A 12062-nucleotide genomic window follows, 5' to 3' on the forward strand; every position below is an offset into this window, starting at 1 on the left:
CTGACCCTTTTCCATGGGTCCCGGCCAGAAGGTGCTTTAGTCTTGTGGCAGCTTTCAGGCCTTGCTTTAGACCAATCCCTTTTGGATTGATGGGTAACTTCAGGTGTTTGATTTAGACTTTACATTCTTTGTCTTCTGTATTGTATACTCACTGTATTAAAGTCCCTTTTCATTAAAGTTTTATATGTTTTGTCTTGATGCGGCAGATGGCAGAACCCACTTAGAGCAGGCAGGTTTGGGGCTTCAGGGGTTCCTCTCTCCCTGTCCTGTAATAGATTTGGCGTCAGCCTGTAACAATACAATTTCCCATCCAGCCTGCTTGCCCAATAAATTAACGTTTCTTCTCCATTATTCAAGCTGAGCTTTCTGTGGCTTCCTCCATGTTTTTCCCCAGGGCCACCTCTACTGGAGAAAGGAGAGGCACTTCTCCAGTAACCATGAGCTTCTCATGGCTGAGCCCTTTAGGCCAATAAATGACAATGTAACCATTGCTGAATCCTTTGAAGATTCATCCCCTGCCTGGGCACTGAGGAAGACAGTACTCTTAACATAAGGAGTAAGTATCAAAAATGAAATGAATTCTCACTGAGCCAGAAACCACGGCAGCCTGCTGGAATGTGCCCGTAGTCTCAGCTCAGGCACCCTGTGCTCAGGTGGACAGGTGACTGAGGGGCTCTCGCTTCTATACCTTAGTTTCGGAAGGGTCTGAACATTCCTGAGTCTGATTTTTAGACTTTCCCTGCATTCTTAGAACAAGGATGGCCTCCAGATACGCTTCCTTGGCCATCTTACGACCTCCTCTTGAGGTCAGAAGCCTTACTTTACTCTCCTACCCCTGCCCCAGGGGGCTTGTAGGTGCTTTGTAACTATTTGTTGAATGAGGAAGAAAAGACTGGAATGGCAGCACTAACTCCCAGTTAGCCTGGAGGTGAGGGCTGCTTCCATCAGCAGGGACACAGCCTCAGGCACTGAGCTCCAGTGTTCTGTGGAGCTCAGAACCTGATTTCAGCTTAAGATCTGGCCCTACTTAAACCTCATTGGGAGTGGAAATTGCACTGATTGAGGATAGAAACCTGAGTTCTAGGCTCGGCTTACTGCTTCGGTCACCTTAATAAGTTCTTTGGGCCTCATCTCCAAATTTAGAGCTAAAAGCTCTGAAACTGCCACTTCTGGCCCTTTGGGGGTAGGGTACAAAGTCACAGTTTGCAGTTCAATGTAAGAAACTTACGGTTTCTGACACTGATACATGATTATTTTAGAAGTGAGTAGTGCTGTGGGAACCTAGGAGAAATGCATCTGAATGAGAATGGTGTCATCACTGGCTACAGAAGCCTCCCAAGAGGTGCTGACTGAAATGAGGTTTGAAAAGATATGTGTACAAACAGGAAGAAGTATCATTCCAGACCGGCACAGTGCATGTCTACAGAGGTGGTGGGAAACATACAAAGAGGAGATGGGCCAAAGAAATGTCTTGTGTGCCCAAAGACTGAAGAACAGCACTTGATCCTTTCAGGTATGAGGCACCACTGAGGAGGTTTAGATAGAGAATGTACAGATCATCAACAAAGGTAATGTGCAGTAGTTGGATATGAAATGACAGCCTCTGCTGCAGGACAGGTACTGGGGCAAGGTAAGAGAGGTGAGGAGAAGAAAGTGAGCAGGTAGAATTGCCAGTCATGGGGACTGGTTGGCAGGAGGGGACACGAAGAGGAAGGAGTTGTGGGTAGTTTCAGGATTCTTTCTTGGGAGTGAAAGATTACAGATGGTGTAATTATCACTGGGGGAACTCAAAGAACAAGGAGGAAGAAGATGAAGACAATGCCAGAAATGTGGAGTCTGAAGTGGCTTAGGAAAGTCACCTGGACGGTCTCCAAGTTTGGCTGTCAAAGTGGCAGGTGAAGTAGAAGCCAGCACCAGTGGGAAGCAGTTTATAGGGAGAGGAAGCTGAGAAGAAATGTCCCAAGGGAGAAGTGGGAAATCAGAAAGTCAAGAAAAGGTTTCATGGAAGCCTCAAATGTGACTAAGTCCAGGTAACTGAGAATTTGAGGGCTCTCCCTGGTGGTGCAACGGGTTAAAACACAGCACTGTGAAGCTGTCCGCAGCCACTGCAGCACAAGCTTGATGCCTGGCCAGGGAGCTGACCCATATGGCACAGCAGACCTGTCTCACCCTCAGCTCCCCTCTGTAGTATGTTCCAGTCCATCTGCTATTCTGCTCCCCACTCTGATGAATCCTCTCATCCCCTGCACCTCTGGCCGATACCCAGAGGTATTTTATTCTTTAAAAAATAATGTGCCCATGGGATTTGCCAACATGCAATTTATCCTGTTTAGCTGAGAAGGGCAGAACCCAGGCAACTGCACTGTGCAGTGAATGGGGAGTGAGGAGGAAAGACTGCATGCAGCCTTTTCTTTTTAAAGATCTATGCACACAAGAGCTGGGGTGTAGGCCAGAGGAGCTGGAGTTGAGAGGGTTCACCAGAGACAGTGAGGGGCAGAACAGGCGAGCTGACTGAAATAAAGTTTAACTGACAGAAAGAAGATACGGTGCTCCAGAAGACGCATTGAGGAGAGGAAAAGTGAACTGTTTAACGTGTACTTAGGGGAAAAAGCCAGCAAGCAGGAAGAGGCTGAAAGTACAGCAAAGGCAGGAGAGGAAGATCCTGGGAGGCAAGAGGAGTCCAGAGCAGAGTACACGTTTAAGAAACAGCTGTGGCCACAGGGTCAGAGCCATGACTGCCAGTGGGAGTGGACAGCCTTCATTTCCAGTCAGTGGATCTGAAAAGCTACACTGTGAGATTAACTGTGAGAGAGGAGGAAGGGTGAGAGAGTAGAGTGGAGGGCCAAAGAGGAGGAAAATATGCCAGCTCAGTGGAGGAGCCATGAACCTGTAATGGTGCCAGTCTACACCCCCTTGTCTGGAAGGTCTCCTGGCCCCCATTTATTTAAGGTCCAAGGGAGTACGGGGTACGGTATTTGTCAACTACAGTCTACAGATGACCTTGGACGTACGCCCCACTTCAAAAGTTGCCAGCCCTGCCACTGGCAAGGCTGTTGACATTTGCTACCTTGCCCAAACTTCGAGACTGAGCCAGCCAGTTTACCATGTTAGAGCTGTGAAACTACTTTTTAATGAAAATGTAGACTTCTCCCTGTGAAAACACGTCGCAGGGATTCCAGGTGTTCCAACAAGAAGCAGCGTCATGGGCTTATACTGTTGCTTCACTCAGAGGCACGTGGCTTTCTGCATCCATATAGGTAAAAGCCTTTCCATTTCCAGAATTCACCTATCTCGGTTACTGTCACCTCTCATTGTATCAGCCAAGCTCAATCAACTCAGTGTCGCTTTGGCTGTAAGTTCAAACTGGCCTTAGGATGGGGCTGTTCCATCTGAGAAAGGTACTAAGTCAGGGGCACAAATACAGCCGTGGGGAACCCGGACACTGTTACGTGAACACTTTATTCGCATGGCTTTCTGCATGTCTGCTTGTTTCTGGGCTAAAGGAATAATGTGGTTCCTTGTTGCTAGTGTCCCTGGTGTCCTGGCAGGCTTGGGAATCAGTTACAGGCAGGACCCAGACCCCAGTGGATCCAGACAGCCTGGGAGTCCATGGGAAGGAAGCCCTTTTATCTTAGGTAATTTTCCGTTGGACATACTTGTGAGGGCTTGGAAGGAGGCTGGTGAGCGTATCTAGGGGGGAAATGGCAAAAACTGGCCAAAGTAAATTGAGGGGGAAGTGGCAAAAAACTGTCAGAGCGCTAAGTCCTGGCCTTACTCATTAGAACAGGGAGCCCACAATAAGGAGGTCCAAGTCACATTTGTAGTGTGGCCAATGTCCTTCCCGGTTCTCTTGTTTTAGGTCAGGAGCCATCCCAGGGCACGAGTCAAGGGCCTGCCAGGGTTTTAGGCAGGGTTCTCTGCGTGCATCAGCAAGCAGGGCGCCAGCTTAGAGTGGAAGGAAACATGTGGGGGCTTGGGGTGGGCAGCCCGCATATTCCCCCAGGTTGGGGTGGTCCAAGTCCCCACGATTTCTGTGTGTAGGGCTGTCCGGTTTCCCGTCACTAGGGGGCCCAGTTGTCTTCACACACACGCAGTGGGACTCCTTGGTACCTGGCTTATACAGCTTCCTGGGGACACCAATCCAGTCTCTGCTCACACCTCCGCTAAAGAGAGAAGGAAAGAGAACTTCTTTAAAGCACAAAGGAGGCAGAAGGAGCATTGCGTCAGACTTTGTGAGAAGTACAGATCATTCCACTTGCGCATTCTTCCAAGATGGTGGTCTTATGTTCTCTCCTAACACTCCACTCCCACTTCTGGGGGAGAGTCCAGTGCCCTTCCCCTGAGTCCCCTGCCGCTGCCCTGTGCCTTTTAAGGTGCAGCCTCACTTTGTGGTAGCAGGTTTCCTCCCTGTGAACTTACTCGCACTGCCTGCATCCAAGTCTCCTCTCCCTCCCCTGCTGCCTCCAGGGGCACTCAGGTGGGGCACCCAGGTGAGGCACCAGCCCAGGACCTGATGGGTCAGCATCCTCTGGGAGGCCTTGCCATAGGTTGTAGTTAGTCTGGGACAGGCTCAGCCCTTGAAGTTGCCATGCTTCAGAGTTAGAGGATCAAGTCGTGGCCCAACATAGTATGAGGCAACCTCCTATCCTGGGCTGAGGGACCTGACTCTTAGTGGACTGAATTCAAATTCCCATGGATTCAGAAGCCTTGCAAAAGGAAAATGAGCTTCTTGATGCCCACCAGAGACTGAGCCCCATGTAGGTTCACATGCCAGCAGGCCAGAGCAGTCTGCTGCCCAGTCAGAACCACCTCACTTGTAGCTCGCTCAAGCTGACAGGGCGCTAGGATGCCCACCTCCCCCCTTCCAGCCAGCCATCCCATCAGCAGTGTGACTTGCTCCACACCCAGCCCCTGCCTCAGGACTCAGTCCTCCCAGTCCAACAGAAGACGCACACATGGGAGCAGAAACAAGCACTGAGGCTGAAGCATAAGGACAAGGCCAGCACTTCTGGGTGGGAGAGTTGTGAAGGGCAGAGCCTAAGCAACTCAGTCACGAAGGCAAGAAGGTGATGATTACGCAGACCGGTGTGGGCTGTGGGCGAGGAAAAATGAGACAGATTCTTCAGCGGGGCAAAGTCAAGAATCTAAGTGGACAAAGGCATCTGGGCCCGCCCCCTTGGAGGACCACGCCATCTGCGGCCACCTGCATGCAGACTTATGTGCCAAAGGCCCATCTCCGTTCTGCAGTGGGCTGGCCAGGTTCTCAAAGCCCCCCTCTTTCTGGAGGCAGGATGACACTGGAAAATCTGTCTCTTTAACACTTAGGGCTAGGAGAGAAAAGAATTTTCCATTCTGTGCCGTGGGAGCAAGGTGTGTGGTGGCTGCAGCGGGTGGGCCTGGAGAGGGCTGTCGTTTGTGCAGTTTACTGTTGCCCACACAAGGGATCAGGCTCCCAAAGGGCAACTAGGGACGGCCCTCGCCACAAGAGGGTGGGTCTGTGCCGCTCAGCATTCAGGGCGGTGGCCCTGTCTGCAGCTAGGGGCAGCACTGCACTGCCTCTCCTAAATGAGCTGGACTCTGGCTGTGAGGCCCCTGGCAGTGGGAGTAAGGGGAGTGAACAGGCTTGTCCAGTGGCTGCCTTTAGTTTTTCCCTTAGCAGAGCTAAAGAGATTTGAGAGATTCACATCATGTATGAGTTCAGGCTGAGTGGATGATTAAAGGAGAAAAAAATGTATTTTTCTCTCCAACTTTCCTGCATTAACCTGGAATAATCCCTGCCGCATCTATTCGAATCTGGTTCACCTTCATTCTTAAAAGGAAAGGATTTATCTCTCTAGCCTGTTCATCTTGAGATGACACAGCATTTACAGTTTTAAGACAGCACTCGGGTAGTCACTGCAAATACCTCTCTCCATCCCATCTCCTGTGGCAAGAATGATTTGTGCTGACAAGTAGGAAGCAGAATGAACAGGCCAGCCGGGCGTGTGCCTGTAGTCCCAGCTACTCGGGAGGCTGAGGCTGGACGATCGCTTGAGCCCAGGAGTTCCGGGCCGTAGTGTGCTATGCCCATCGGCATCAGTATGGTGACCTCCCGGGAGCGGGAGACCACCGGGTTGCCTAAGGAGGGTGAACCAGCCCAGGTCGGAAGTGGAGCAGGTCAAAACTCCGTTGCTGATCAGAAAGAACAAGCCAAAAAGAGCAGGAACTAGTAGTAGTGCGTTCCTATTCCCAGGCCAGAGTGTCTTTAGCAGTGTCTTGAGAGAATTTGGAAAAAAAAAAAGAAAAGGAAAAGCTGTCCAAGAGTGCCTCAGACATGCTGGGTCTCTCCCATGTACACAGGAGGCACACATGTTATTATTAAACTCCTATATTGCCATGTCTCTGTTAAAAAAAAAAGATATATATATAGTATGTTTTGACTGAAAAAATATAATTCTTTACCAAGAAATGAAGGAAGAACAGTCTTTTACTTTATCCCTATAAATAAGCTGGACTGCAGCACGGAACATCATCAAACTGAATTGCTCTCTTCCCTCTGAAGCTGCAGTGCTCACCAGCAACCAGTCATGCCACTTCTGGAAGTTACCACAGAACCACTGAAGCTGTCTCTGGTTCTTTAGGGTCTATAAGGCCCCCGCTGACATGTAATACGACTTCATCGAATTGCCCTACTCAGAGAAAGCATCAGCATGCTAGTCACCAGCAGACTGAAAGCGCCCACCTGTGCCGCCCATCACCCTCACATCAGCGCAAGACCACAGGCCACCACTGAGCAGTCTCCTCCTGCCAAGGTCACACTCCAGCCTAGACTTTGAAGGTGTCACTAGAAGACCCATCAAAGTACCCATCAAAGACTAATTTTGCAAATATAACAAGGACAGAAAACCTTCATGTTTCTCACATCTAGCAAACAGCAAAAAGTGAGTTAGCATTCTCTATCATCTACTCTGGTGAGGGGTCTTGGGGCTATCTATGGTGGTGGGAGAACTATGGAGACTACACCTGAGAGGAGAAACTGACTACTGTACAAAGTAAACGAACACGATGTAAAAAATAAATTTAATTACAAAAAAATTGACGTCAGCAAAGATGGAATCAAACCTTCAGCAGCAACATCTGCAATATTACTTTCCTGGTTTATGGTAGACAGACTCTACTTGACTCATCTTCGCCTGGCAGGCCCTGCATGCAAGGCGCAGATAAACAAACACTGGAAAGTATACAAAGAAACCACGCAGCACAAAGACACTTTGCTATGGAGACTCCTGTCTATAGCATTCACAGTTCTGTTAAATATTTTTGAACATTGCTTTCTCTCTCAGCTCGACAACAGAAACTCAGCGATGCAAGCCCAATGATCACTAGCACAAACTTCAGAATGGAAATCTTGCTAGCCTCCTCTTGCTGTTGTGCAGGGTGCCTGCCGCTACTGCTTGGCACTCTTGGATTTGCATTTTTCTATGCACAAAGTACAAGTAAAGTGTTGTGAATAGTAAAACAAACAACAAAAGCAAATACAGGTCTTGACCCTAATGTTCTCATATAATTGAAGTGAGGTTCCACCATGAGTAATTTTTAAGATTCCCCAGAAGGATCTGACATACAGTACACCAAGGTCGAGAATCACTATCCCAAAGAAGATATATTTTGAAAATGTTCCCCTCAGTTAACAGTCTATGGCTTCACTGAGTAAGAAGCTGGACTGACCTAGAAATTGGTTTTGGGAGAAAGGCAGAGAGGAGCAGAAGGAAAGGCTGTTACCTATTTTGGGAACACCAGAACCGGCTGCCCCTGGTTGAACTCCACTCCACATTACAGGGCGGAAACTTCTTCTTTACTTTCAGTTCCTGTTTATTTGCTTCCAAGCCTTGGGTGATCATGGCCTCTACCTGGGCCAGTTCAGTGGTAGGCAGTCCATCCTCGCCATAGAACCTTCCTATCACCTTCCCTAGGTGACAAGAAAGCTGATGTCAGAGTAACAGTGGGAGGGACACATGACCAGATTCACTTCTTACACAGCTGGAATAAGGATCAGGCTCCTGGAGTTCTGACTTCAGTGTTCTCCAGGAGCCTGCTGGGTGCTGATTAATAACTCAAACTGGAAGGACATGGACATCTCATGATATCTCACAGGACACTAAATAGAAGCATCCCTGTCCTAGTTGTAGTTTTCTAGCACAGAAATGACAAAATCTTTCTTTTCAATATTAGATCCCTGAAGAGTGTAACCATGTGCGATTCATTTGCTGATGCTCCAAAGTGCTTGGGGGTACACAGTAGGTAGTCAATAAATGCTTGCATGAATACTGAGTAATGGTCTTCCTATCACTGAATTATTTTATTCTATATAACTAAATTATTGGGCACTTACTCATTGTCAGATACTATGCTAGCACCTTACCAACATTTTCCTAATCCTCCTAACAACCCTACAAGAGAGAAATTAAGTTCCATATTCATAGGAGAGAGACTAGGAGATTAAATAACTTGGGGATGTCTATGAACCTAGGAAGTGGGTCTGGCCCCAAGTTGAAGTGCTTCCTCTACTCTTCTCTTTGTCCTTTAGCAGACAGAGTGGAAATTGGCTTTACTTAAAATCCAAAGTTATGGCAGTAGCCCACAAGTGGTCCATGAACTTATAGGCCAGAGCGAAAGACAGCTCAGTTCTTAGGTGCAGGGACTTTCATCTCCAAGACAAGGAGCAAGTGGCCTTCATAGGCAGCACCTGCCACAGGACAGGAGACACAGAAAAAAACACTTCTAGAAGGTTTGCCAGAGTAGGAGACTGGGGTAGCAGTGCCCGAGTCAGGGGGTCCAACTCAGGGCCTGAGAACTGATTCCAGGTGGCACTTATATATAGTGCATCCAGGATTCAGTGCACCCTCTCAAGGCCAGTTCCCTATCCTGACTGTTCTAATATGTCACTTTTGATTTAAATTCTTGTCAGACTAAATGAAGGGTTCTAGAATCTAGTCCCAGACAGTCTACCATGGAAATCTCTATCTTGCAAGGTGGCAAGCCTGTCTTTGTGAGTTTCAGATGTATCACCCAAAAAATAGGATGATAGTAGTAGAGGCAACAGGAATATGATTCTAGAAGCTGTATAATTAGAATAGTAGCCACCACTGGCTGGGGCCCCAAACAAATGCTCTCTCTAGAACATAACAAACAACATTTTATTTTCCCTGAAAGTTGGCAGCCTGCCCACGTGGCTGCCAAGATGGCATCCTGGTTGTCGCCACTTCAGTGTACACCCACAGAAGAGACCGTCATCCTTTGATATGTCTTGAGGGACTCTGATGTCCTGAAAGAGCCCAACACAGCCACCTCTTCTTACCCAGAACATGCTGACCAAGCACAGGAACGCTACTAAACTCACCCATGGTTTCCAAGAGAACCAGAACCAGATCTTGTCTATAGGAGACATTCAAGTATGTGCTGGCTTTAACGACAACCCTTCTGAAGCATTTCTGACCATATCTCCCACCACCCCCGACACACTCACAAGCACATTTACACTGTTCAAGCAAGACTAGTTTACACCTCTCATCAAACACATCAGTATGCTCCCCAAATATCAGTATGACATGTTTGGTCTGATATCCTTGGTACACTCACAGGATTCCATTCTTACTCTTTTGTGTGTTCTTATTAACTCAGTAATATCTCAACTTTGGTTTCAAGCTCATGGGAAAAGGGAGAACCAAGACTTCTGAAGGGCAGATGGTGAGCTGTCAGCTGCTTCAACGACTGACACAGTGTGATCTTGGAAATGACCTGGGGTGGACTGGGTAAAAACATTGGAGGGTATGCTACAGCTTGGGCAGATGACAGCCAACAACAGGGGTGTAGAGGGAGAAGACTGTAAACAGCATGTTAGATGCTATGAAAGAAAGGCCCTGGTTATATGTGGAGAGAGCAGAGAAGTTAGTAAAAATGTTTAGGACCTCAGAAAAGGTAGCCCAAGGTAATGACAGGAACAGACATGTATGGGCATTAGGGACAAAGAAAAGTCTTCTAATTTTGGCCTGTTTCAATGGTTAAATGATACTGATGCCCCTCAAGAAGTTAGTGGTATCAAAGTAGGGTTCCAGAGTGAGGTAAGGTGGAGAAAGAGGGGAAAAGGGGCACAGTCATCCCAGTGTCCAGTGTGTGTGAAGCCATCTAGTGTTTACGGTCTAATACTTCCTAGGATACTATTCAGTGTCTTCCCATTTAAAAAGTTAGTTCAGGGGCCCTCCCTGGTGGCCCAACGGTTAAAGCACAGCACTAGTAAGCAATCCACAGCCACTGCAGCATGAATTCAATTCCCAGCCAGCCAGGGAGGTGGCAGCAGTATATTTCAGGCAATCTGCCTATTCTGCTCTCCACTCTGTCTCTGGTGGGTCCTCTCACCCCACACACCTCTGGTCTATACCACAGTTCTTGTAAGCATAAATAAATAAACCTTTAAAAAGTTAGTTTGGGCCCTCCCTGGTGGCGCAGCGGGTTAAAGCACAGCACTGAGAATCTAAAGCCGCTTCCGCATGAGTTCGATTCCCGCCTGCCCCGGAGGTGACCACATGGCGTGGCAGACCTCTCCTGACCCGCCCGCTGCTCCCCTCAGCAGTGTACTTCGTCGATCTGCCTATTCTGCTCCCCACTCTGTCTCTGGTGAATCCTCTCACCCTCCGCATCTCTGGCCTGTACCCCAGTTCTGTATGAATAAAAAATTTTAAAAAAAAAAAAAAGTTAGTTTGTCAGTTCCCTCATATCTCCAGTAAGAAGGAAGTGCAGTGCTCTATCCCACTGGCTTTAATAAATGCTTAATTAGCACTACTTCCACTTGGGAGACCATTCTCAGGCTGGATACAGGATAATGTTTTTCTCCTCAAAGAAAAAAAAAATGATAGGGTTTTTGTCAAAACGATGCACAAACTTAGGCTTCAAGCTTTCCTGTGTGCTAAGCCAGATGCTTAGAACTCAGTAAGAAAGTGAAGCTGCTTTCGTGAAGCTGGTTATTCAAGGCTAATACAGGAAAACCTTGACTTTGGAGGCAACACAGGCCAAAAAAAATGGCCAGGCAATCCTCTCCCAAGGTTAAGAGTGAGAGGACACAAGTGTCCCAGCCATTTCCTCCTGGGACTCACTGCCACTCTAAATAGCCAGAGTTTAAGGTAAAAAATCCTTGGCTATTTTTCAGATTTTAACCTTAGTCCAAACCCCCAAAGAACTCTTGCCTCTTAAAAGAAAATTCAAGACAACTAGATAAAACACTGAAGAAATAACCTGCAGAATACCTACCAACAAATTCATAATTTTTTTCATAGAATGAAATCCAGTTTTGAAGTGTCAGCATCTCAGAAAATGACAAGCCAGAAACATCATCCACAAGGCCTCCTTCAGAGTAGTCACCAGTCACAAATGCTCTGGAAGCATCTCGGCCTGCAGGAGACATTGCCAATGGATTAAGTTGTAAACCAGCAACATTGTAGAGCTCAAGGATCTATTTTCTGAGAAACATTTCCTGAAAACCCACACTCTATCCCCAAACAAAGATAATCCCTCCTCTGTGCTAGACAATTCTGGATCCTGGACACACACCTTCCGCATTTATTGATAATATTCTTTCCATTCATACTCTCCATTTGACAATTTCATCAACTCCCATGATTTTTAGTATCAACTATGGTACAGACTGCCAGTTTGTATCTTTCACTGAGATTTCTCTTTAGCTCCAGACTGTATATGCACTATCTACTCAGCATCACCTAGAGATCTCATAGACATCAGAATGCCTTCCTGAACTGAACTAATAGTTAGCACCACCCACAGCAATCTATTCTAGCATTCCCTTCTCTTTTAAATATCAATGGTCTTTCCATCCAGAAATGTAGTTCTTGACATCTTTATCCCTCACATCCAAAGAGTCACTGAGGGTTATAATTTTTTTTAAAGATTTATTTATTTATTTGTACAGAACTGGGGTACGGGCCAGAGATGCGGAGGGTGAGAGGATTCACCAGAGACAGAGTGGGGAGCAGAACAGGCAGATTGACGAAGTACACTGCTGAGGGGAGCAG

General features: G+C 47.3%; 1 protein-coding gene across 1 annotated transcript in view; it reads right to left on the reverse strand.

The window, feature by feature from the left end:
* Nucleotides 1-3100: 3100 nt before the first annotated feature.
* LOC101628392 (neuferricin) overlaps nt 3101-12062 on the reverse strand; it is an 11958-nt gene continuing 2996 nt past the window's right edge. The window contains exons 2-4 of the mRNA XM_004685120.2: nt 11284-11424; nt 7762-7948; nt 3101-4163 (exon numbers count right to left, since the gene is read on the reverse strand). Of these exons, the coding sequence (XP_004685177.1) occupies nt 3947-4163; nt 7762-7948; nt 11284-11424 (545 nt within the window). The 3' untranslated portion in view covers nt 3101-3946. The remainder of the gene's footprint in view (nt 4164-7761; nt 7949-11283; nt 11425-12062) is intronic.

The sequence above is a fragment of the Condylura cristata genome, unplaced genomic scaffold (assembly GCF_000260355.1).
Source record: "Condylura cristata isolate star-nosed mole 26May11 unplaced genomic scaffold, ConCri1.0 scaffold00017, whole genome shotgun sequence".
In the NCBI taxonomy this organism is placed as follows: Eukaryota; Metazoa; Chordata; class Mammalia; order Eulipotyphla; family Talpidae; genus Condylura; species Condylura cristata.